At 33.5% G+C, this 27,734-nt stretch overlaps 1 protein-coding gene and 1 long non-coding RNA gene across 2 annotated transcripts; both read left to right on the forward strand.

The window, feature by feature from the left end:
- The first annotated feature begins 227 nt into the window (after positions 1-227).
- On the forward strand, positions 228-14,932 carry LOC114330395 (nucleolar protein 56). The gene is made up of 5 exons (XM_028279739.2): positions 228-372; positions 470-842; positions 6,688-6,886; positions 7,915-8,372; positions 12,848-14,932. The coding sequence occupies exons 1-5, from the start codon at positions 370-372 to the stop codon at positions 13,429-13,431; spliced, it is 1,617 nt and encodes a 538-aa protein (XP_028135540.2). The 5' UTR covers positions 228-369; the 3' UTR covers positions 13,432-14,932.
- Positions 14,933-21,835: 6,903 nt separating this feature from the next.
- On the forward strand, positions 21,836-24,608 carry LOC126880137 (uncharacterized). Its single transcript, XR_007696434.1, has 2 exons — positions 21,836-22,404; positions 22,470-24,608. It is a non-coding gene; the product is annotated as an uncharacterized LOC126880137 (long non-coding RNA).
- The last annotated feature ends 3,126 nt before the right edge of the window (positions 24,609-27,734 follow it).

The raw sequence follows: 27,734 nt of genomic DNA on the forward strand, positions 1-27,734 counted from the left end.
CCTTCCTCTCTTATCACGAAAATCCTCTTCTATGTAATCAGTCGAGCTTCTCTCTTTTGAAAAAATGTGTTACTAACTGTTAACAATAGCCACATCTAATTCTATGCTGTTGCTGCTAATTTTTTACATCGTTGATATTGGTTGACAAAATTATGCAACATGTATTACAAATCTTTGATTTGTCTATCTGCGTCAAGGTCACTTGTTTATGTCACGGATTGGTCATGAAATTTTAGACAAATGACAGGAATTGATGTATGACAAAATGACAATGACATTATAAAAATTGTGAGGTTAATTTGAATTTTTGTGGTTTGCACGTGTGTGGAAGATTTTTTATTTTCAAACATTAATGGAAAACCAAACAAAATGGTAAATATTTCTTATTTATTCGGTGAATTGTACCTTAGTAAGAACCTTACAATAGTTCAAAATGTAAGAATCCCTTTTAATCGCAACCTTTTTTCAGACGAAGCTTTATGTTTTATTTGAACATGCCGCGGGGTATGGGGTCTTCAAAGTTGAAGAGTTTGAAGAAATCGGAATGTTGCTTCCGCAATTGGAAGCCGCAGTGTACGATATAAGTCGATTTAATAGCATCGTGAAACTTGTTGGATTTTGTCCATTTAGGTCAGCTGTAACAGCCTTGGAAAATGTTAATGCTATTTCCGAGGGTATTCTTCCTGAAGAGCTACAACAATATTTAGACGTAACCATTCCCAAGGGCAGCAAAAAGGACAAAGTTACTTTGGGCGTGAGTGACCCAAAACTATCTGCTGCCATTACTGAAGCTCTGGGGATTAATTGTAGCCATATTGGTGTAGTTCCAGAAGTTATAAGAGGTAAGCTTTAAAAATTTTCCAAATTTTTTAATACTATGTACTAGCTGAGGGAAGCAGTCGTTATTTTATTAAGATACTCAGCCTAGATACTTGGATGTCAGCAGCATTTTTGATTATATAAGTGGAACAGTTAGTTTGGTAGGTACAAATATTTTTAGTCAAAAATAATAATATCATAAACTAAGGTAATGAAAACTTCGGATACAAACAAATCTAAATTATTAAAAGATACAAAAGGTAGTGAAGTACCTATTTATAAATCTATAAAAATAATATGAAATAAATTCAAGTGTTACAAGGATATACATGTGTATGAATTATAAAAATAAAAACAAAAAATAATAGAAACAAATATTTGAATAGTTTATTGTTGAAATGGGGTAAGCACCATTTTGACCTTTTTGAGTTATAGTAAAAAACCCTTCTTTCTATATGCACGTCATTTGCTGTTAAATGCAGTTTCGCAGTGTAAACTATGTCCATGCAGTGCATCAGTGCTTGCTTCCTGTCAACACCAAATGATGCAGATAAAGAAAGAGAGAAGGGTTTTTTACTATAACTAGAAAAGTAGAAAACAGCACTTATCCCCTTTCAACAATAATCAATTCAATTAACCATTGTTAAACTTCTGAACTGGATGTATTAAGTAAATGTTTTTGCAAATTTGTATTTCCAAAAAAATTTAATTCCTTTTTATAGAACGGTGATTATAATAGAATGGTTTTTCAACATCTGGTTAACATTGAGCCCTATACTATGGTGGAGTCTACAGTCAAGCCTATCAGCCTTGATCAGCATATATGTAATTTGTATTGTTTGTATATTTTAGTGTATTGTTAATATATTTTTTTTAATATGTGATTGTTAGTAATATTTTTTAATATGTGATTATTAGTAATGTGACGTTATTTGCTCAGTTATGTTAAAAGTTTATGCAAATAAAAATTTACTCTACTCTACTCTACTTATACAACATACACAAAACTATTTTATTTTTTTTTCATTTTTTTTTTTTTAAGTGATTCCCCATCCCACAAATGATTGTTTTCCTCCTGGATTCATATCGATGGCCTGGTTCCAAAAGTGGCTAACTACAAAATCATCATTTTCGATTAAACGAAATTTTAAGTTTAACCTTCCACAAGGAAAAAAGTTTTCCTGTAGTTGGCTGTATACCATGTGATACAAAAACAATAAATGCTGTATAAAAGGTATATTTAAAAAAAACCCTCAAAAGGGCCACATCAATTCACATAACTAGTTTTCGACTGGTTTACCAGTCATCATCAGTGCTTACGTGCAATGTACATGTTAGCCACCAAAATGCTATTTTACAAAAATATGTGGGTCAAAGCCCATTTCAAGTAGTCCGTTAAGGAAACATAAGTATAAAAAGCTACCTTAAGCCTTGATGTTTAAAATATAATTTAATTTGCCCTAGGTAACATCTGAAACTTGGATGTGACTTGTTCACATGTTGGAAGTTTGACGGCAAGTCAAGACTTGCCGTCAAACTTCCAACATGTGAACAAGTCACATCCAAGTTTCAGATGTTACCTAGGGCAAATTAAATTATATTTTAAACATCAAGGCTTAAGGTAGCTTTTTATACTTATGTTTCCTTAACGGACTACTTGAAATGGGCTTTGACCCACATATTTTTGTAAAATAGCATTTTGGTGGCTAACATGTACATTGCACGTAAGCACTGATGATGACTGGTAAACCAGTCGAAAACTAGTTATGTGAATTGATGTGGCCCTTTTGAGGGTTTTTTTTAAATATACCTTTTATACAGCATTTATTGTTTTTTTTTTTTTTAAGTTTAACCTTGTCGATCACATCAGGTCTTTCAAATCAAATTATTGTTTTTCTATAAAATATTAGGTAGTAATACTGGGAAACACTTTAGATACAAGAATAATAAATAGTTCTTTAAATTATTCGTCTGGGGAGGATTTTTCGTAATAAAATACACGTAGCTACATTTGGAACTTAACTTTATTTTAAATTGAAAAATGATTACTGGTTATCTACAATATTACAACTACAGTAAAATTTATAAAAATAAGTAATAAATAAACAAAGGTGTAAACTTCTTGTAAAATAAATGTTTCAAAAAAATCTTGCTCTTCCTGGTTATCTATATCTGGTAATACCGTCTCGTTTGCGGCACTACTGATTTCTTTTTAAGTTTTGAAGTTTTGCAGCCGATATTTTTCTTTTTTCTTCAAACAAAGGCTTTAAACAATTTTCCATGGTGGACATTGTAACTCTTCGACCCCTACAGGGCACAATCAATATTTTGTGAAATACTTCTTCATCTAAATGGGTTTTAACATGCATCACAAAAGGATTAGCTTTTTCATAACTAATCCACTTAATTTCACGCCAATTAATCACAGTTCCATCTTCATGCAGCTTTGTTTCGATTAACCATTATAAGTTTTGCAAGGGGTTTCCAGTCAATAAAGGTAAGGTCAGGTGTTATATTATAAACTTCATATTTTGGAGCATTTCATTTTGCGTTCTTTGCAATAGTTACCCATTCATGAGGCAAATATACAGGGATATTTTTGACCGCGGTTTCTATTATAGCATGCATTGAGTCACATTCCATTTGACTGTGACCAGAGGTAAGAAATTTTTGATTGATTACTTCAATAGGTAAAGCCTGAATAGAGTATAGAAACATGGCAACAACAAATTTATTTTTGTTCTGACCACCGCAAGTGTCATTGAATAGTCTAACACTTTAATTGTTTGGGGAAGGCTCCTAAGCTGGTGAAACAAGCAAGACGCTACTTCTGAAGGCCCACATCCACCCTCAATCTCAGTCCACATGAAACATTTACCAGTATTATTTCCAGTATTGAAAATCGTAAAATTATAAGTAGCGTTTCTTAAAATAGAACCGGATTTGTCAGATCTGTTAGAACGTACAGGACCTGTTGCAGGTCAAAATTACAGGCGTGTATGGTCGAGTCATTTAATACAGCAGCAATTTTATCAGAAATTTTTTCATCTCTTGCACTGTTCTTTCGTTGTATGTGGTAATCATAGTTCTGCTGTAGTGTGTGCTTGTCTACAGGATTTGCTTTTTCATAAGTAGTATATGTCACACACTGGTCTTTCTTTGGTGTATGAAATAATAAATTAAAATGATTATTAAATACTTGTCGGTAGTACAATTCTTTGAGACAAGTTTTATTGTTTACCATGCACTCTGATTCATAAAGTTTGAACATGATAGAAATATTCAATTTTGGATCTAAGTAAAATCTTTTTGAGTTTTTGCAGCAATAATGAGATGCCATAGTGGGAAACTTTGATACATTCTTTCAAAAATGTTAGTGATTCATCAGATTTTTTTGATATTCCATAGCCGCCCGTTTTATCATGTTCAGTACTAGTACTATTGGGGAAACGTTTTTTAATTGCAAAATTTAGTACTCCTTTTTTTATGCCTAGAGTTTGTATAACATTGTCCTACATACTCTTAGATGAATATTTTCAATAAAGTTTCATTATTACTTAAATCTGCTTTATAAAACAAATGGCGCTAACTTCACCTACATCGAAAGATGTCCATTCCAAAGGTGGCTATGTGTTAATAGCTACATATGGAATTGCGAACTACGTTCATTGTGTACATAGATACTAATGGTTCTATATATTCTGGCGCCAATTTTTAAATTATTGCAATTCGCCACATTTGGAACAAAACTTAAAATAATTATGCGTGTACTGTGTAAATAGCTCAAAAATGGAAAAATTGTAGTTAGCCACATTTGGAACCAAGCCATCGATATATTCACCTTTGAGTATATACACAATACAATTAACTAGGATTTGACAACTGATTGATGCTAATATTTATTTTTAATAGGATTCCTATTCTATATATTTATTTTTTTAATATGTATGCGAATTGGGGTGTTATGAATAGGATCGTATCCAACTTGGTGTCGATGCATTTTGACGTTGCGACCCTGACAGAAATTGTGAGGACATCTGGTGACTGTCTCAATTTGAATCAAACATATTTACCTATTGGGCTGACCAACTATCTCCCTATATAAACAATGCCTATATATTGCACTAACTATGGATTTAACAACTTGATATTAAGAACTGCCAGACTAATCAATATGATATAGATTTCTTTGCAACCTTCAACTCATTACTGCATTAGGTTTTGTGTACTCTTGGGCATGAGTAATAGATATACAGTAGACTCTCTTTATAACGATAATTCCTGCATTTAGCAAAAATTTGGTGGTTCAAATTTTAATGTTGTGTGCAGAAAGTTCAGTAACACGCTTTTATCGTTCAGGCATTGTGCCTTACTGTTTTCACACAGATGTTGTCATCTATTGACGAATTCTCACCTCCAGTTTCGGTTGTATCTCAGTCTGTGAACAGTCAACATGTTTTCAAAAAAGCATGTAGTACTTTCGGTTTAAGTACTTTACGTATTATTAAAAGTTAACCTATTTTAAATAAAAATGGGTTATTTAGTACAGTATTATTATTAGAATAATGAATTCTGTCTCTCTTTCTGGATAACAATCTCTCCTTATAATGATGAAAATTCCTGGTCCCTTGCATATTGTTATAGAGAGAGGACTGTAGATAACTTTTTGTATTGTATAATAATACAGATTAACTTTTTGTATTGTACCCATAGATATAGGTACATACTGTTATGAATTTATAGTTATTTAACATTAATTGTAACTGGGCCTGCCCGTTGATAAATAAAATAAATATTAAAAATAAAATCTAAATAAGTACAAAAATGCAATTGAATCGCTTATTTCAGAAACAACCTAATCATCAAATGTGACTTCGGTCACATTTGGCGATTTTGAGTTTATTAAACCAACATTATATTTCTGTGAGTTACACACAATATAATGCAGCATACACCTATGTCCCATAAGCATAGTTGATTTTATAACGATTTAAAATATTCGTATATATTTCCGAATCCACCTTATTCCCACAGAAAAACATGTTGTGTAATAAACTCAAAACTGCTAAATTGTGACTTGGTTGTTTCTGAATTAAGCGATTCAATTATTATATTCTACAATATAATAAATCTTTCTCTGATTTCAATTTATTCAAGACATTTTTTGCTAATCATTTGGATCCTGGAACTTTTTTTATCTTTTTTGTTTTAATTTTACCTGATATTGCTGGAGTACTCTTCCAATATTTTCATCATCTTTGGCAATGTGTTAGAATGTAACTTCAATCATACACATATTCAGTCCCTCTTTATATTTGTTTCAGTTTTTGATTATTTTTAATTGTTGTGATTACTTTTAAGGGGAACGGAGCAAAATGCAAAATTTTAACGTATGTCAAAATTTTCAATGTGTTTTAAATGTATTCATTTTTTTCGAATCCTGAGTAAACTATTATTTTTGTAAAATTTAAATGCAGAATGAAAGACTGCTTTATTACCAAGGGCCGAAAGTCCCTTAGAATAAATAAAAAGTTTCTTTTGAATAAAGATATTGCAATTAAAAATCACACTAAATTTTCTCTTTTATTTTCACACATGTAACTTATTAAAATAAACATTATAGAAGTTTTCAGGGACTTTCGGCCATCGGTAATAATGTAATCTTTCATTCTGCGTATAAATGTTTTAAAAATATTTATTAGTTTTCTCAGGATTTGAAAAAAAATGAATACATTTAAAGCACATTAAAAATTTTGAAATGCTTCAAGATTTTGCATTTTGCTCCGTTCCCCTTAATAGCTGAAAATCTACCTATAGCTTTTATCAATTGTTTTATAATAGTATATTGATACATCGTTTGTATTTTAGGTATACGTGCACACTTTCATCACTTAATCAAAGGTTTTACCTTAAAAAGTTCAGGAGTTGCCCAATTGGGTTTGGGACATTCATACTCACGTGCTAAAATAAAGTTCAATGTCCACAGAGTAGATAATATGATTATTCAATCTATTGCCCTATTGGATCAACTTGACAAGGATATTAACACCTTTTCCATGAGGATCAGGTAGGCTAATTTTATAGGTCTCTTCCAACAAACAGTCAAATCGTCAGCAAACAGTTGGTCAGTGAGAGAACATTAATAAAGTCATCAGTCCTATCCCCTCTACTCACGCTGGTCGACTATTCACTGATAGTTTCTGACTGGTTTGGCCACTTATGAACTGTGATAGTCGAGACGTCAAATCAGTGTTGGCTACCCTGAAAAAGGTTTCCAAACAAAGCAAACAACTGTCAGGCACACGTGGTTTTTGTGGCAGTTTTATTTTCGTTTTTTATAAATGGAATATATATTGCTTGTATGTTATTTAATTTTTACAAAATGATAATGTGTTGGTTGGGTACCAAATTGTAATCACTGTTCGTAGAGGACAATTTGCTATATAGTATTTTAAGTTTCCGAAAGAGACTGATGTTCAAAAAAATTATTATCATTTGATATTGTAAGTACAGTAGAACCCCGATTATCTGTGCTCCTCGGGACTGGACGTTGGCACGGATAATGGAAATGCACGGATAATTCAAACATTTATTTCTCATATATAATACATGTGTACGAATATACATACATATATACATACCATAAAAAGATAACATAAAAAATAAATATTTCATTATGAATGAGTCTTCTTCTCGGCGTATAGGGTTTAAGTCAAGTGAATTTACGGTGACACTACTTTGATAAAACCTCAAAAATGCAATTTGAGTAATAGAAAATCATAGCACGGATAATCCGCACACGAATAATTGGGGTTCAACTGTACTAAAATATTATAAAAACTATCTTTAAAACAGTTCAAAATTTCATTAATTTTAATTAACTATTTTTTGCCATTATTCCAATTAATCAAACGCAGATGATTTTTAAAACAAAATAAAATTACAAATTTTTACACACACCAAGTGTATAATGACACAACATCTTTGTTTTGTTTGGAAACATTTTTGACGTTTTGACATCACACTATCACGGTCCATTGGAACAAACCTTATATATTTCTGTAATAAATATGCTGATGATTCTTATATTTTTAGAGAATGGTATTCCTATCATTTCCCAGAGTTGGTGAAAATTGTACCAGAAAACTACACATATGCCAAGGTAGCACAATTCATTAAGAACAGGAAACTTCTTTCAGAAGAATCTCTGGAAGCTCTAGAAGAACTCACAATGGACTCTGGTAAAGCTCAGGCCATCTTAGATGCTTCAAGATCTAGTATGGGAATGGACATAAGTGACATAGATTTACTGAACATTGAAATGTTCGCTACTAGGGTTGTATCTTTGTCAGACTACAGAAAGCGGCTAGCAGAATATTTAAGGACCAAGATGTCAGATGTAGCTCCCAATCTCGCAACATTGATTGGAGATCAAGTTGGTGCTAGGTTGATTGCTCATGCTGGTTCCCTTACTAATCTTGCTAAGTATCCAGCTTCTACAGTTCAGATTTTGGGTGCTGAAAAGGCTTTGTTTAGGGCACTGAAAACAAGAGGTAAGACCATTTTTTAAACTTTTTAAGCCATACTTATGTACAGGGTTGGCAGGTTTAAACCAACATTGTTAAAACCATGGTTTAAACCAACTGGTTTTTTAAGAAAAAAACCTGATTTTTTATTGAGCCTCTAAACCGATGTTTTTATTTAAAGTTTTTAATATAGCTGCCGCAAATGAAGAAAATTAAGATAAATAAATTCTATTGTTTTACTTTCGAGCTTAGTTATTTTGAATATTATTACGTTTGAAGATGTCTTTTTTGTTATATTAATTTGTTGTGTGTTTAAATAAAAGTAAAAGTTGTCTTAATCATTTTTTCATTGTTTATTACTACTTTTATTTTATAAAATAATTTATTCAATTTAAAGAACTTAGACTTATTATACTTTGTATCAAATAAACCTACAGTAGAGCGTCGATAATCCGAACCCTGGTAATCTGAACGCAAAAAAAATTATAAAATTAAAAAATATGATCGCGGACTGAATTTTTGGATTTAATATGACAATATGAGCAAAATATGACCGCGGATTTTTTGGTTTTGTTTATGCAGGAATACATACAATATATTTGTTTATTATGCAGGTGTTTTATTCCTTGTAACTAAAATGTATGTACATAATGTACATAATATGTACTATGTTTATGAGCTTTGTATGTATTTTGAACATTTATGTTCGATAATCCGAACTACCCCTGTACCAATTAGTTCGGATTATCGACGCTCTACTGTAGTTTAGCACTAGAAAGTCGGGCTTAGCTTACCTACCTAGAAAGCCGGAAGGGGTCAATTTGGCCCCACGTTCTTTAATCGATTAAAACTCAGTTTAAAGAAATTAAATCTACTCTAGACGATAGAATCTGATTTTATTTTTACTTTCATTGTTTAACAGTTTAACACATTCGCTGCCTATCAAAAACATTCGGAATACCATACAGTTTGGCAGTTTTTGATATTTGGCACACATCGCCTTGTTACAGCCGCGGCAATGATTGGAAGTATGATTTACCTTAGAAAATATTTTCATCTGATATTTTTGTCGCTTTCGGATAGTAACAGTGATAGCTGTTGTTAGACCTGGTGCTGCTAGGCGTAGTTCCAGATTTCGGGAGGCAAGGTATGGGGCCCATATTTCTTCACACAGCCGAAGAATAAACTTAAAAAGACTGAGTCGACTTCCAGGTATTTCTTTATAAAGAATCCATGCATTTATTGCTTCCAAGTCAAGAGTATTATAAAACACGTACATAGACCATCGTCTTGAAGTTACTTTTGTAGTATAAAGACGTGTCATTTGGTCCTCTACACCCACAATTGTATCTTTGTGTTCACCAACAATTTTATCTTTATTACGTAGATGATCAGTACAGTATAAGGGTAACCATTTACAATAAATATACATAAATATAATTTTACCCATCCGACAGGAATTTGAAAGAAAGCCTCGTTGAATTTCCCAGAAAACGATAATAATTTACACAGGGCAAATTTTGCCCCTTTAGACTTCTATGGTAGATTTGTTAGAAAAACCATTTAATAAATTTAGTAAACAATATTGTTTTGTGCTAAATAAGTCTTTGTATCAAAATATTAAAAGTCATAAAATATGAAATTATTATTGCCTCAAATAAAAAAACTACAATAATTTCAAATCGCAACAGGGGCCAAATTGGCCCCTCCGACTTTCTAGTGTTAAATCAAAAAACCTGGTTTTTTTGGTTTTTGGAAAAAACCTTGACTTTTGCCAACCCTGTTTATGTATAAATACGAGGGTCGTTTTTTTTTCAACCTCCGTTTGTCCATAAAAAATTCCCGTGAAGCGTTTCGCCATTGCGGTGCGCAGTGGGCGACATTGCATCTCCCCCGCTACACTCTACATTAATCCCGACTTCCAGGCATCAGTCTGTACTGTGCTACACACGAAACAACATGGCCGCGACAATTAGTTCTCCCGCCAAGTGTGAATTACGCGCTGTCATTCGCTTTCAAGCGACGGTTGTTTCTCACCGCTTCATCAACACGTTGAACAAGCTCATCTGTAACGACAGAATTGCGACCTTGACCCCCTTCGTCATGCATATCATTTCGTCCTTCTTTGAATTTTCGGCACCATTCACGCACAACTCCATCACTCATAAATCCTTCTCCGTACACTTGACACATCCTTCGATGAATTACAGCTGCACTATTGCCTTCTGCCTGCAAAAAGCGAGTGACAGCGCGTAATTCACAGTTGGCGGGAGAAATAATTGTCGCGGCCATGTTGTTTCGTGTGTAGCACAGTACAGACTGATTACTGATGCCTGGAAGTCAGGATTAATGTAGAGTGTAGCGGGGGAGATGCGCTGTCGCCCACTGCGCACCGCAACGGCGAAACGCTTCACGGGAATTTTTTATGGACAAACGGAGGTTGAAAAAAAACGACCCTCGTACATTGAATATGTTACATGCATATAAGTGATTGATTGGGTCAATTAATCTTGTTAGGGATCTTCCCTGTGGTCTTCTGTCTTATATTTTCCGGAGATCGAGATCTATGGAGATGGACCATAACATCATGACAACCACTACACTCCCTCTGGGGGTTCAAAACTAAAGAGAGAGAGAGAAAGAAATAGGTAGAGAAGTCTAACTGATATACTGAACCATTTGCTTCTATTATGTATTGTTGTGATCTTATTTTTGAGATCTGATGCTGTTCTCAGATGTAATTTATTTTAATTAATTAATTAATGATTATCTCATTAATCAAACAGATCAAATACCAATATAGTGTCAATCTCAGGGCTAAATTATAATATCAATTACTTACTTTCGTGGCTTCAAAATATTTCTCAGTGGATTCCTAATCGGGATAGATAAAAGAGAGTAAAATAATACACACATATGAATTTCAATTAGAAATTATAAAATCGTTTATTTTATCTAAATGGCATTCAATGCTTAATATTTCTTATATCTTATCTTTCTATCTTTATTTAATATAACATTTACAAACATGGGAATCTTATTTGTTTTTGTCTCCAAAGGTATTTTATTTAAAATGAACTATTATGATTTATCAGTGATAAATTGATTTAGGTTTGATAAAAAAAATTTTAATAATGATTGTGTGCCTCAATTTTCAATGTGGTATTTAATACATAAACCATACATTCATGTCATAACAAAATAGACTGACCTTTACTGATGATTTGACAATGTCTTCACACAAAACACGTTTCCTCCTATCTTGGGTTGCGATCAAACGACTCGTACCAGCTTCCCAGTAAAGCCTCTGCTCCTTTCTGAAAACTACGCCTCGTACCGCCCTCGTTCCTGCCTTCTCCTGATGCCGTGTTCTACCTTTTTCAAACACTTCAACAAAAACCGGGATACTCTAGACTCAAGGAGTTATATCTTATCTCGACTCGGCCTAACACTCGTTCCACGATATCTTACTTTTTAAATTTCAACAACAAACTAACTATACCGGCGTTTCACCTTTTTGTACACTCTTCTCGAACACTGGACTTCGCCTTTCGATCGCTCAAAACATTCTGCCCATCACTCTCATCCATTCTCCTACTTCCAAATTACCCCTTCCAGCATTCAAAAATCAACCAATCTCAAGCAACTTTCAATTATCCGTATTTATCAACACAACTTTCCTTTTTCTAAATATCTTAATGGATTTCAAGAAAAAATAATATTCCCCATTTCAATTTTACTTTCTACATTAATACAACATTTACAAATTTAATGACCTATTATCTTATTCACTAGAGTATTAGTTAGCGGTGGTTAATGACAAATCCTTCCGCGAACACTTTCTTTGTACACATCACTTTAATTGTTTATTTGAGTCGTATTGTTTCCGCGGTTCGTAAACACTTCTCCGAATCACTCTCTTAACAGCTACCTATACATAATTTGTTTTATACAGGGTGTTCCAAATTTACATGCCCGTGGTCGAGAAAAATGAAAACCTTTGTTTTAATTTGACTTTAATTTATAATTATAAACTTTTATTTCTTATATCAATTAGGAATATAACAGTATATTACGTTTATGTCTTTATAGTCTGTTGGACCTTAGAATTTCTTAAAGAAAATCTTTTAGGAAAATTAAAATTGTGTGTTGATTAAAGTTAGGGAGGTCCTTTGCTCATCTTTTCCTTACTTGCAACGGTAGTATGTTTGGGATATCTTTAGCAGAGACTATTTTGAAAGAATGTATCATAAGGGTTCATTCATCACAAAATCTGCATCCTTACATTTTATTGCTTTTAAGGTTACATATCATCTCGCTTACCAATATGTTCCTATACCTTATCCTTTACAGTTTTACTACTAATGATTACTAATAATCTTACTGAACAACAGTGTAAACCAAGAAGCACATTTTGTTTGTGTTTGATTTCAGAAACTATTTAACTAACTGTTAATTGCACCAAGTTAACATAATTTTTTAATTCGGCCTATTATTTTTAGGAAACACTCCGAAATATGGCTTGATCTTCCACTCCACATTCATAGGACGTGCTGGCACCAAAAACAAAGGTCGTATTTCAAGGTACCTTGCAAACAAATGCTCAATTGCATCTAGAATAGATTGCTTTTCAGAACAGCCGTCACAAGTGTTTGGAGAAAAACTTCGGCAGCAAGTCGAAGATAGGCTAAAATTCTATGAAAGTGGTGATATTCCCAAGAAAAACATCGAAGTAATGAAAGAAGCTATAGAAGAGTATGAGCAGCAAGTAGCACAAATCAAGTCTGAGAAGAAGAAGAAAAAGAAAAAGAGGAAGTCAGAAGCTGCAAATGAGACTGTTGAGGATGCAGAAGTTGAATCGTCAGAACCTAAAAAGAAGAAAAAGAAGAAATCTATCTCATTGGATGATAGTCAAGCTTCAGAATTGAATGGAACTGTTGAGGGTGAAGAGAGTCCAAAAAAGAAAAAGAAGAAGTCTATTTCTTTGGATGATAGTCAAGCTTCAGAATTGAATGGAACTGTTGAGGGTGAAGAGAGCCCAAAGAAGAAAAAGAAAAAGAAGAAAAATAAGGAACAAGATGAATAGGTTCCTATTATGTAGTTATTGATTTAGGTATTCTTTATTACATAAAATCAGAAATCTAAGCCGTTTAGTATATAAGTATATGAATTTTAGAAATTAGTATAAAAATTTATTATTAAAGCTTGATTTTATAGCTTGTTTGTGGGAAGGGAGTATTGAGTTAGCCTCATTGTATCTTTTTTGATCTTATATTTTCAATATATATATTATTGTAGAGTATTCTACGTGTATATAGTTTTCGCTCTTCAGTCAGTGAATGGCCACATACCGCATATTAACTTACGATTTTATATATGTCCCAACACAGTGGCAGATACAAAAAACCAATCATCAGCTGCTTTGGATACGTCTGCATCTGGAACGCCACAAACATCTTCACTGCCAAAACCTTCCTATCCGCCAACATCTGAAATGGTGAACAATGTTCACCTCAATGTCTCACGGAAAGAGGTGGTTGTTCTCTTTAAGCTATCAAAAAATATATCGCTAAAAATTACAAAGTTAATGCGGAAAAAGTTGCACCGTTTATCAAAAATATTTAAAAGCTGCAGTTGCTACTGGATCATTGGTGCAGACCAAGGAAAGGGAGCATCAGGATCTTTTAAGTTAGCGTTGACCTCCTCGTCGTCTTCTGAATCTGCCAAGCCTAGTTCAGGAGCAAAAAAAAAAGAAAGTTGGAGGAACAACTAAACCGAAGAAAACTGTCGTCGCTACCAAACGTTCTGCTACAGGCAAAAACCTATAAATAAAGTGACTAAGACTAAGAAACTGCATCAAAGACATACAAGGACAGAGAAAAAGCCGCAAATACGAAGAAAGTTAAAAAGAAGTCATCACATAAAACTGCGTTTTCATCCGCAGTTCCGACTTCCGCGTAGGCCAAAGTAACCAAAACACCAACCAAGGCGAAGAAATCAAATAAGGGCATGACAACGAAAAAGCCAAGGCTGCCGCAAGTTCACCTAAAGCTAGAAAAGCTGCTGCTCCTAAGAAGAAGTAATCGGGCCAATGGAATATCTTTAAACAATTATTAGAGTTATTAAAAACAATTAATTTTTCTAACAAAACAAGCTAGTTTTTCTCGTTTTCTAACGGCTGGAACCTTTCAGCAGAGTGTCTTCTACTTATTTTTAATATATTCAGTTATGTTACAGAAAAGATGGTTTTGTATAATATTGAGAAAAATCAATGTGGTCTATTATTATTTTTCTATTAATCAACGGCTTTCAATGATTGTAGTAGTGCAAATTCTATATAGAAACTAGTAAGTTTTAAGCAACTTTTGATGTAATTGAGAATTTTGGGACTACTGTTTTGATGTTTCAAAGATTATCTACGTCAATGTGCTAATATTTTTATACTATGTAAGTTTATATACTATAAATAGGTAAGAAAATGATTTTATGCATTTGTTGTAAAATAATATTCAATTTTGAATCAACATAATTAAATGTTTTGTTAGGTTATTTTATGTTTGGATTAAAATAAAAACCTTTTTTTATGAGTTTATTGTTTTTCTGTAGTAATTTGTGGTGACATTCCAGAGAAGAGAAGAGAATCCACATAATTCATATTCAGCCCTGTGATGAATTACTCACGTTAAATATAACGTAAAGTTGTCCTGTAGTTAAGTTATAATCCTCGAATAGGTGTGATATACATAGAAATATTAACCTATTGTGATATATCATATTTAACTTAACTACTTGCGTTATTTCTTGACAGTTCTCGAGTTATTTGATGTATCAACTGTCACTTTTTATGTATGAACAGAAAACAAAAAAGTTGTGACTGGCTAATTGACACCCAAGTCTATGCCATAAAAAAACTGTCACTTTATAACGCGACGTTAAACGTGCAGTTATGGATAACTTTGTATTCCGAAATTATATGGTTATGATTAAATAAAATTTGCATACAAGTCCACATGATATAATAAAAAATTTGTGTTTTATCATTAACTTAGAAACTTGAACAATCTACAGGGTGATTGATTAGTAGGGTAAAGCTCAATAGCTCCGCTATAGTAATAGATAGCAATAAAAGTTAATAACAAATTTTAGCCACCTTTGAGCTTCACATCACAAAATTAGTTAGAATGTTACAGGGTGTTAGATAACACAGTGGCAGACCAATTTTTTTAAATGGAATACCCTATATTTTATTTTAAATTCGAAATCCTGTTAACTTCTCCATCACAAAAATATAAAGGTTTGTTATGTTATACAGGGTATTTACAAAGTTATTATAACCAATTTTATATGAAAATCGTAACAAGTTCAACTCCCTGTATAAATAAAAATAAGCAAAACAACAATGGTTTATTAATGCCATATTTTTTAACCTATTGTCAAAATTTTCAAGAATGGTCGATATTGCTAATTTTCTTTATATTAAATACAGGGTGAGTCAAAACGCAAGTACATTATTTTCTCAGTAATTTTAAATGGAACACCCTGTATTTTATATCAATATTGAAAAGTACCATTACCGTACTTTAATTTTTAGATAACATTCCCTATGGCTAAATTTATTAGTTTTCGAGATATTTTCATTTTTCAATGGACCAGTAGCGTGGCCACCCAAATCACCAGAATTTGATAAATTGGACTGATTTTTTTTGGGGTTACGTTAATAATGAAGTTTATAAAATACCTCCAACAACAAGGGATGAGATGAAAAATAGAATACAAAGTGTATTTCGATGTGTTAATTTACAAATGCTCCGTAGATTAAGTAGCTCATTCAATGATCGTTTTTAGGCGTACATAAACGTGTTATAGTCTGTTCGCTAAACTCAGACGCAACTTTCTAGATATTTTAGTCGGTAATTTTGCCAATTTTAGTAAAATTGGCAAAAAATAATTACTAAATAGTTAATAATCACTAAATAGTTAGTAATTTTGCCAATTTTTGCAAAATTGGCAAAAAACAAAAAAATTATCGACTAAAATATCTAGCCAGTTGCGTCTGAGTTTAGCGAACCGACTATAGGAGATAATCTTGGACACCTTATGTAATTAAATATTAAAAATATTTTATTAAAAGTAGCTTCTAATTTTTTCAAACATGTTTTTTTGCGAAATGTATTACTGATAAATTATGTTTCGTTCTTTATTTGTTACATTTACATACAAAAGTAGTGTTTAATTGTCTTCACAAAATTTTGTGTTTGTGTGTTTTTTTTTGTAAAATTTATTACTAATTTTCTTTATTTGTTGCATTTACATAAAAAGATAGTTTTTAATGGTTTCAAAAATGTTGCATGTAGTGGTTGTGTTTTTGTTTGTAAAATGTATTACTCCAGTTAGCATCAGCAATCTTTTATCTTATTCTGACAAATCTATATTTAATATCTTAATCAAGTTTATAAATGATTCTAAGATAAAAATTTAAACATATCTATAACAAAATTCTGTGGCAAAAAGACGCTTTGTCTAATGCCATCTCTTTCTCTCCACACACACAAAATGTATTACTAATAAATTATTGTTATTTCTTTATTTGCTACAGTGTCACATTGATTACCGGATTGATAATCGGTAATCTTCAATTGTCAATTCAGTCATGGCTTACTTAAAATTTAGATTTTAAACACCTAAAATAATTTGCTCTGAAAAATGAAAATACCTATCTCTAAAACTAATAAATTTGGGCATAGGGAATGTTATATAAAAATTAAAGTACGTTAATGTTACTTTTCAATAATGATATAAAATACAGGGTGTTCCATTTAACATTACTGAGAAAATAATGTAGGTACTGTATTTGATATAAAAAAAATTAGCAATATCAATAATTCTTAAAAATTTTGACAATAAATAAAATATGGCATTAATAAACCATTGCTGTTGTGCTTATTTTTATTTATACAGGGAGTTGAACTTGTTACGATTTTCATACAAAATTGGTTATAACTTTGTAAATATCCCTGTATAACATTACAAACCTTTATATTTTTGTGATGGAGAAATTAACAGGATTTCGAATATAAAATAAAATATAGGGTGTTCCTTTTAAAAAAACATAAGTTAGGTCTGCCACTGTGTTATCGAACACCCTGTAACATTCTAACTAATTTTGTAATGTGAAGCTTAAAGGTGGCTAAAATTTTTGTTATTAACTTTTATTGCTACCTATTACTATAGCGGAGCTATTGACCTTTACTCTACTAATCAATCGCCCTGTATAAATAAATTATTAACGTAGACGTTTATGATGCACGATGTTATCTAAATGTCAGATAACGTACAAACATCATCCAGCCCTTTGCGTTCACTGCTGGACATAAGCCTCCCTCATTTTGTCCATTGAGCACTTTACATCCAATTTCTTGACATTTTCTTGAGATCGTCGGTCCAACGAGTAGGTGGTCTTCCTCTACTTCTTTTGTCTAATCTCTGCCCTCACTTAAGTAATCTCTTCGTCCACCTCCCATCACTGATTCGGGCGACGTGTTCGGCCCAGTGGCAATTCAGGAAATTACATTGGTAACTCCTGTTCTTCGTTTTAAGTCTTCATTTCTAACTCGGTCACGAAGCGATATACTCAGCATTGACCTTCCCATTTTCCTCTGAGCTATTTGCAGCATTTTAGAAGTTGTAGCTGTCAATTCGGCATCACAGGCAAACATTGGTCAAATGTTTTACGTTTTAAAGAAATTGGTATATCGTTTTTAAAGATGTCTTTGAGTTCTCCATACGCTGCCCATGCTACGTTTATTCTTCTTCGTAGTTAGCATGTTTGGTTGTCGCTTGTGATCTTTATTTCGTGTCCAAGGTATATTATGTATTTTTCCACTATCTCTACTTCGTTGTCTCCAATATTGATATTTCCGCTAGGTACTAGGTTTGTCATGAATTTTGTTTTGGAGATGTTTATTTTAAGACCTACACTGGCCCACACTAACTGGAGTTAATGTAGCATTGTACATATCTCCTTGAGGTTGTCAGAGAATAAAACTATGTCGTCTGCGAATTTCAAATTCGTTAATCTTCTACCGTCAATATTCAGGCCTCGCTCTTCCCAGTTAAGTTTTTTACAAGCATATTCTAGTACTGCGGTAAACAATTTAGGCGATAAGGTCTCGCCATGTCGAACTCCTCTGCCGATTGGGACATGGTCCGTGTTTTTATGTGGTTTCACCGACATAGTTGCGTTCTTGTATGTATTGTAAATTAACCTTGTGTATCGGTAGTCAATGCGGCTTGCTTGTAGTGCTTCCAGAATTTTGTCAAATTCTAGTGTGTCAAAGGCTTTATGCAAATCTACAAAAGTGAAAACGAGTGGTCGATTGTATTCGATAGTCTTTTCTATTACCGTTAATGCTCTAGGTGATCATTTGTTCCAAATCCGGTACGAAATCCCGCTTGCTCCATTGGCTGGTAGAAATCAAGTTTTTTCTCAAGACAATTCGTTACTATTCTTGTAAGAACAAGAATAGTAACGTACAAACATGCCGCCGTAAAATTGTATCATTTTACAGCGTTCAAGAATAATGTGCGAACACCGCAAAATAGCCCATGCTTGGGTTGGCAGGCGGCGGATTGAATTGCAGAAAGATAAAAGGTCAGTCAGATATTTTATACATCCTGCCTGACGGGCGCCATGTGCCGCGAAATAATAAAACAAACTGCTTTAATCAGAAAATAATTTAATTTGCAAATTTCATTATTGGCTTCATTATTTACTGTGACTGTGCACCCTTAACCTTCCGCAACTAAGGGTAAAAACATGCCGAAGATACATAATGAGCGCGGTGTAGGTCGCTGTCGACGTTTACCATAGAGAAATAAAAACATCCTTGTTTATTTCTCTGAGGTTTACATCGATGACGGGCAGAACATACCGAAGATACTTTCCGTATCCCGTTTTGGCATCGACAGCGCTGTAAACCGCGATGCAAAGTCGCGAGGGTGAACGGGTGACACATCCTTGGTATGTGCGATCTCATAAGAAAATGAAAATTGTTTTGATATCGATGTAGCGACCTACACCGCGCTCATCCATGTATCTTCGGCATGTTTTTACCCTATCATAGGTTTTCTGAACATTAAAGCTAACATCGGTGTCAGATACCGACGTAAAAAAAGTTTCCATTGACACGCTTTCAAGCGTAGAATTTTGTTTACTCCTTGAAGTAGTGAATTAAACAAGAATAATACCTATTTTTAATTTATTAAGCCTCTTACTTCATGAGAATTATTAACAACCGGTTGACCTACAAAATGGACAATTACCAACCAGTGGAACAGGCTGGCTTCCGCAAAGGATATAGTACATCAGACCATCTGCTGACAATGAGAACATTGATAGAGAAGGCAAATGAATACCAACTACCCGTATTTCTTGCCTTCGTAGACTATGAAAAGGCGTTTGATAGTATCGAGATGTGGGCCATAGAACAAGCTATTAATAATTGTAGAATAGATTCGAGATATAGACAACTAATACATAATATATATGAAAATGCAACTATGATAGTACAACTAGACGAAAATACAAATCCCATCCCTATTAAGAGAGGCGTGAGACAAGGAGACGTAATATCGCCAAAGCTTTTCAACCTAGCACTAGAAGACGTCTTCAAAACGACAAATTGGTCAACCTATGGCATTAACGTTAATGGCAAGAAGCTAAATCACCTCAGATTCGCTGACGACATTGTGATTATAGCGAGCTCATTCGAGGAACTGCAAATTATGATAGAGGAACTCGCAGGCAGCTCCCAATACGTCGGCCTAAAAATGAACATGAAGAAAACAAAAATAATGACAAACACAGATGACCCCAGACGCATAACTATAAATGGCAGTGAGATAGAAAAAGTCCAGGAATATATATCTACCTAGGCCAAATCCTGAAACTTGACAAAGAAAACCAAAGTGCGGAAATTAATAGGAGAGCAAGACTAGCATGGGCAGGATTTGGAAAACTTGGTTGGATACTTAAGAACCGCAAAATACCTCAATATTTGAGGACCAAAGGGTTCAACCAGTGCATCCTTCCTATCATGACATATGGGTGTCAAACCTGGACCCTAACCAAGGCAAATATGAATAAACTAGCTACAACAGAAAGAGCAATGTTAGGGATACGACTGTCAGATAAAAAGAGGAGCGACTAGGTAAGATCAAAAACAAAAGTCGAGGACATAACAACAAAAGTTGCCAAACTTAAATGGAGCTTTGCAGGCCACACTGTTAGACAAAAAGACCAACGTTGGAATGCCACGATACAACATTGGAGACCTTACCAAAGTAAACGACCGAGAGGAAGACCACAGATGAGATGGGTTGATGATATTAAAAGAGTAGCCGGAACGAATTGGAAATATGTTGCTCAGGATAGAGACCGATGGAAGGAGTTGGGAGAGGCCTATGTCCAAACGTGGACGATAGAAGGCTAAGAAGAAGCCTCTTACATTAACCCTACTGTCCCGTTCGAGTCAACTACACAAATGTACTGTTCGGGTCAATATGACCCAACTATGATTTACGCTCCTTAATCGAAATAAAATAAGCTAATGGTGATAAATGAAACATTATTAATAAGAAATTATGGTTAATTAAACAAAAATTATGTTGTTAATGTAAATTAAACCTTATTAACAAAAACAAAAGGCATTTTTTTCTTTCAAAAAAGCCTAGTAACAAATATCTACAAAAATTTAATTCAGTTTACAACTGGGACAGTAATAAAAAGAATGGATTTTACAAATATATTTGTGATATACAACATAATAATTAGTCTTGTTATCGTTTTACGGCAAGTTTACAGCGTGTTCGTTTATTAGGAGGAGTTAGATTTAATAGACGGTTCACTAGCATTTCCATCTTGTCTACCTACTTGTTCCTGCTCGTGTCCTTTTTACCAGTTCGTAAGAGCCTTTAGTTACTGGTATATTTTTTCTGGAAATGATGACTGAATTCATTAGTTTTTTCCCAATTCCTCAAGAAAAATTCGCCGTTTTCCCAATTGATTGGTATTCCATTGGATATTTATTGACGCCCATAACACCAACGCTTTGTAGGCAGAAATGTCCAGTAGATTATAAAAAAACAATCATTGGCCAGCGATTTATCTCTTCTCACATGTATACGTGTCAACAAGCTAATCTAGAGCATTCACTGCTCCCTTATTGGAATTGTAATCTAAAATAATTTGGGGCTTTTTCATTTGATGAAAGTGATGGATGATGCATGCATCGATTCATGATTCACGGTACTCATAAGAACAACATTTTTATTATTTTTGGGAATATTGTCAAATCTTGCATGAAGCAAAAAAGACGAGCTATCAACTTCTTTATTCGCGATGTTTGCTGAAAGCTTTGGCACAGTTTTTTTGCTATTCGAAACAGTTAGTTCACTCTAGTTTTTATGCGGTTCCTGCGCTTGCAGAAACTCCTAGCAGACTGCGTAGTAGACTAGGAGGAAAATGTTGCTGTTGCAAGATTTAAAATATTCCGATAAAGAATATTCCAAAATTATAATAAAATAATTATGATTATCGATTTTTTTCAAAAAGCTGAAAATTAAATTCATAAATGGTAAAATCCTTTACGTACACACTTGTATAAAATTTGAAAAATAATATTTTCTGATTATTGATTGAATGTATTCAAACAATTAATCACAAGTAACTATCTAAATTGGTGACATTTGGCAACAGTGAGTAGATCTGGTTTAGGTTTATTTATGTATGTTTATTCCAAACATAACCTTATAAACAAACAGTTGTTTATTTAGAGTTATTTATTATTGTTTTCTCATATTTTGCAATTGTTAAGTTGGTTTACTTCGAATTTAATGTGCATTACTGTGGTATTTCTCCAGTTTTCTAAGAAGGTTGGTGATTTTGAATTGGGATTATGATGAATTTAACCCAAAGGCAATGTGTGTGTTTATTTATGTGGCAAAATTCCAGGCAGCATAAAAATTTGAGTTTCTTCCTGTTGCCCATGGATGAAAATCGGTAAGGTAAGAACGTAAATTCTATTTAATATCATTGACATCATTTTTGACGTGCTGTCGTTTTAGGTTTGCAGAATGAAAAGAAATTGTTCAATGTGATAAACTTTCTATGAACAGTCCTCAGTGTTGTTACATTTACTTTTAAATATGCATCTTGAGGAGCAGGCCTTTGCAGAAATACTGAAAAGCGGGTTGCAAAACAACGCAAAATAAAATAAACGAAATATGTCTTGAGATTAAACATTCAAGTTGAAGGTGTGTTCTTTCTTAAACTGGAATGATAATTTTGTAATTCTGTAGGCACATCTATTGAGAAGTTACAACCAGTGGCAAAGTGCCTTAAGGGAATCTATGACATATATAATTGAAGGTATGAGTATATGTTTCAAATCGTTGGATGATTCTGAGAAAGTGTAAATTTTTTTCATGAATTTGGTACATAACCGTCTTTATCTAAACTCTAAAAATCATTGACATCTGTTTTGAAGAACCATGTTCCTAGAAACCATTGATAACAAATATAGACGGTTACCTCTGCATTCGTTGTATCATCTTACTACTCTATCCATAGTGAGTCTAATTTTTAAATCTATAATAATTGTTTACGTGCTGGTTTCATAAAGATGCTTCAAAAATCTATATGGGCCTTACTAGGCAGCACAGCCATGCCTTTAATAGTTTTTCCAATTATATTTTCAATATGCTTATTCTAGTTAAGATTGCGGGACAAAAAGACCACTAAATATTTGAGTTCATTTTTAGGTATCAGCATTGGCTCTACAGCCCATGGTGGGTCTTGGCCTGTTCCAGAATCAGCTTCCACTCTTTCCTATCCTTTGCTTGGATTTCCAATTTCTCACTCGAGCATGAATTTTTGGTATATATGGGATTATATTGTGATAACGACCAGATCTATGAAAGAATAGTATGTTGTTAAAGAAGATTGTGGTGACACTATTCATGAATATCTGATAATATTGGTTAATGTGAATGGAGTCCAAAATGGGGTTTAGGCTGTTATATAAAAAACTAGGTCATTAGCATATGGAAGTAGGGCGACATTATCTGGTATTAAATTATGTGAATGAGGAGAATTAAACCTAAAAACTCTATTTATTCTGCTAATCAATATGAATTTAATATATTTTAATATAAAACATATGTTATTCTTTCTAGGGACACCTCCTCTGAAGGAATTACAATTATTTGCCAGTATGTCAAATGAATTTTCAACATCAGTCATACTTTCATGAATTTATTGATAAAAATAAAACTAGGTACATGATTTATTATTTACTTCCAAGGGATTCTAAGATACTATGTGTAAAAAGTCCAATATGCAGTGATGAGCATGCTAATAACTGGCAAAATATGGGATATAACGCCAAAGATGGGAAACATGGGATGCATTCTGAAGTAAAAAGAGATGAAACTGAGAGAAATTATCGATATAAACATATAAATTAACATTGCATTACATAGTTTCCCACCTTTAGACGTATCAGATGAGTATGAGAACTGTCACTGTGCCAGGAGAATTTTATAAAATACTCCTGTCACAGAGATCTAAAGGTGGGAAACTATGTAATGTTATCGTCGGCTAAGAGTGTTAACCTGCTAACTCTATTTTTCACTGTGAGTGATATTGGGGTAGTTTCTAGGTCTGTGTACCTTCATACCATGTCCCACAAGCCCGCTGGTTCCACTGTAGTTTAGAGATAGCTATTTCTAAACTACATTGGTGTCGGCGGGTTTGTGTGGTGGTGTATGAAAATACACGGACCCAGAAACTAGCCCAATATCACTCAAAGTGAAAAATGGAGATTAAAACTCTTATCCAAGGTTATGTTAATTTATTCGTTTATAACGATAAGTTCCACTTCTACCAGTTTCATCTCTTTTTATCTCACAAGTTAATATGTTTTCCATCTTTTGCGTTATTTTGCCGGTTATTAGTGTGAGTGCTCATTACTGTATATTTACGATTCTGTGATTTCTCAATATGATGCTGAGTAGGTATAGATCTGAGTAGGTATATAGTAGGTATCTACAACCCTTTCAAAACAGAAATTTATAAGTTCATTTTATGTACCTATTAAACTTTATTTTAAGGATGAATTTGAAATGCTTGTAGGGAATATATCTGTAAAAAATAAAATTGGTATTGTAAAATTGAAATTCTCAAAATATAATTTATAATTCGAATGTATTATTATTTTTTTCCTCTATAGAAAAGTCCTCTTATTAGTTTTCTCATTAGCTCTTGACAAGACATCAGTACCTCGTTTTTTAGATTTCTCACAAGGATTCAGATCCGGAAGATCCTGCGTAGACGCCAGTACTTACTTAATTACTTATTCCTCTTCACTCCATGCGGAGCATAGGGCGTCAACTGTCTGCCTCCATTCTGTCTTATCCTTTGCACTGATCTTTATTTCTGTCCAGGTTTTCCCAATAGGGCTTTTCATTCACAGTCATTTGTTTCGAGCTTCTGTCATATGTTGTATAATCCGTGTATATTCATAGATATAACAGAATAGATTAGGCCAGTTCGAAAAATAGAGTAACGCAGAAAAGGTCGGGTTGGTGGTCTATCTTTCTCTCTCTACTGGCGCTCAGCTTTCTCTCTCTAGCATATGATGGCTGCCGCCTCTGTGTAACTGTTGTTCCATTACTCCCACCTCTTGGTAGATACACTCGCACGACAGACAAAGATAGCTAGACCACCGTACTTGATATCAGCGTTACACCCCGATGCATTGAGTGGCATATGACTAGCCTGATCTATTGTTGACATATCTCTGTGTATATTAGTATTATACACAGATTATACAACATATGACAGCAGCTCGAAGCAAATGACAATCAATGAAAAGCCCTATAGCATTAATTTCTTTTCCACATTTCTACGGGTCTACCTGGTCTTCTCTTTCCATGTGGTGTATATTCTAGGGCTTGCCTCGCTATGTCTGTGTCAGGTCTCCTTAGTGTGTGCTCCATCCAACTCCATTTCCTTTTGCATATTATCTTAGATATACATAGGTTTCTGGTTAGTTCTTGTCCATAGCTCTTGGTTTGATATACGGTTTGGCCAGTAAATGTTAAGAATCTTCCTTAGGCATTTATTTATGAATACCTGCATCTGTCCAATACATTTTCTTGACACTTTCCAAGTTTCTGCTCCATATAGTAATACAGTCTTCACGTTGCTGTTGAATAGTCTTTCGGTTTTAATTGTCATCTGATGTGAAGACCACATTTTCCTTAGCATATTGAATGCGTTTGTAGCGTAGACGCCAGTATTGTACTATTTATTTCCGTACTAAGACAAATCACAGAAAAGGCCATCGAGTACAATAAACCAGCATATCTATGTTTTACCTGACAAAGGCTTTCGATCGCATCCAAGTCGAAAGATACATGCCAATCAATATTATACGAACCATCGAAAACATCTATTTCCATAATCGAATACAGGCAAAGATAAATGGAAAACTAACACAGTTTATACCAGTACAAAGCCGAGTCAGACAAGGGAACCCGTTAAGCCCACTGCTCTTTAATGTATCTAATAATGGACGAAATAATAGAAGCAGTATTTAAAGATCATGGTTACAGAATGGGGAACAAAAAACTCCAAATATTAGGTTATGCAAACGACGCCGCATTAATCGCCAAGACAGAAGACAATCTCCAGATTAACACACATCTTCAATACAACAGCCAAGAAATACAATATCAATATATGATAATATCAGCAGAAAAAACACATGTATGACATCTAAATACCCACTACGAGGTAAAATCGAAATTGATGGGAAAATATTAAAGCAGGAAGCAAGGTTTAGATATCTGGGAATAGATATACCCAGTTACGGAGATGTTGAAGAGGAAGTACTACAAGAAAGCTTAAAAGCAAGTAAAGCGCTGGGATCTCTTAATCTCTTCCAATCTGGAAGAACGAACACCTAAGACAAGACACAAAAACAAGAATCTATAAAGCAGCATTTCGACCTATATTGACATACACGGCAGAAACAAGACCTGAAACATCTAAAACGAGACGACTACTAGAAACAACCGAGATGAAAATACTTAGACGAATATCAGGGAAAAGTCTATTGGATAGAGAGAGATGCGAAAACATAAGAAGATCATGCAATGTAGAAGACATACGTAAATGGATGAGTGACAAAACGGAAACTGGAGTGGAACGAACACATTAGTAGAATGGCAGAGGATAGGATAGTACGAGATAAGTCACCAAATGGATGAAGAGGTATTTGCAGACTAAGAAAAAGATGGTGCGATAATTTAAACAATTTAGGAGGCTAATATTGAAGAAGAAACAGTCTTTAAAGCCTACCTACAAGAAGGAAGACTCCTCTTGCTACGGTGCGTCGAATAATATATCGCTTGTACTATCCCGGAGAATTTAAAACCGTATTTCCGATTGCATTTTTAAAACTGGAAGTCCTTTGCCAAATATCTCACCTTTAGTACCATCCTTGGATTATATAAGCTTTCATCCGACACCTCATTTGTCATTCTATCTGGTTTAATGACTGAGGAGTTGTGTTTACGGACAGACGGACGTATATAATTCAACGCTTTCACATTTTTTTCAAAACAGTGAAAACAATACTTCTTTAGAAATCCATAAATATATTCGCTAATAATGAAACTAATTTGCAGTGGTTATAGCCAACCTTCATTAGTGGAGTAGGCATTAGAAGAAGAAGACTAATGAAGATAAAGTAGAGCCCATTGTTAGACTAAAATTTTGTTTATATAGAAAAAATTATTTAGTTGAAAATCGTAGGTACATAAGGTGCGTTCGCGGGTACAGTTGACAAATTGTCGCCGACAATTTCTAACCTCATTTAATATAAATAATATCGTTAATAGATAAATAAACAAGGTATATTTACTTTTAATTAATATTAATAACTAATTATTAAATTATAATAGGTAAATATACCTTGTATATTTATCTATTAACGATATTATTTATATAATTTTAAAGTGCGCATGCGTTTTGCTGCTAATTTGTCGCCGACAGGCACCCGCGAACGCACTTATTATCTCAATGAATCCATTAAAGCTAATACATTTAGTCTTCAGAACAACAGTAATAATTATTTATGAAACTATCGATAAATTGTCAAGAGCTTCGTAAACGTTAATTGTAGAAAAGTATTCCTTATTTCGAAAAATCTATTTCAAATTTGTCCTATTTATTTTCGAGCAGTGTATCAAAAATAATGTTGAGCAGTATAACACACGCTGTTATGCGCTTGCGTCCGGCTGCAAGGTCTCGATGCGCAGTGG

This window comes from Diabrotica virgifera, chromosome 2 (assembly GCF_917563875.1).
Source record: "Diabrotica virgifera virgifera chromosome 2, PGI_DIABVI_V3a".
Classification (NCBI taxonomy): domain Eukaryota; kingdom Metazoa; phylum Arthropoda; class Insecta; order Coleoptera; family Chrysomelidae; genus Diabrotica; species Diabrotica virgifera.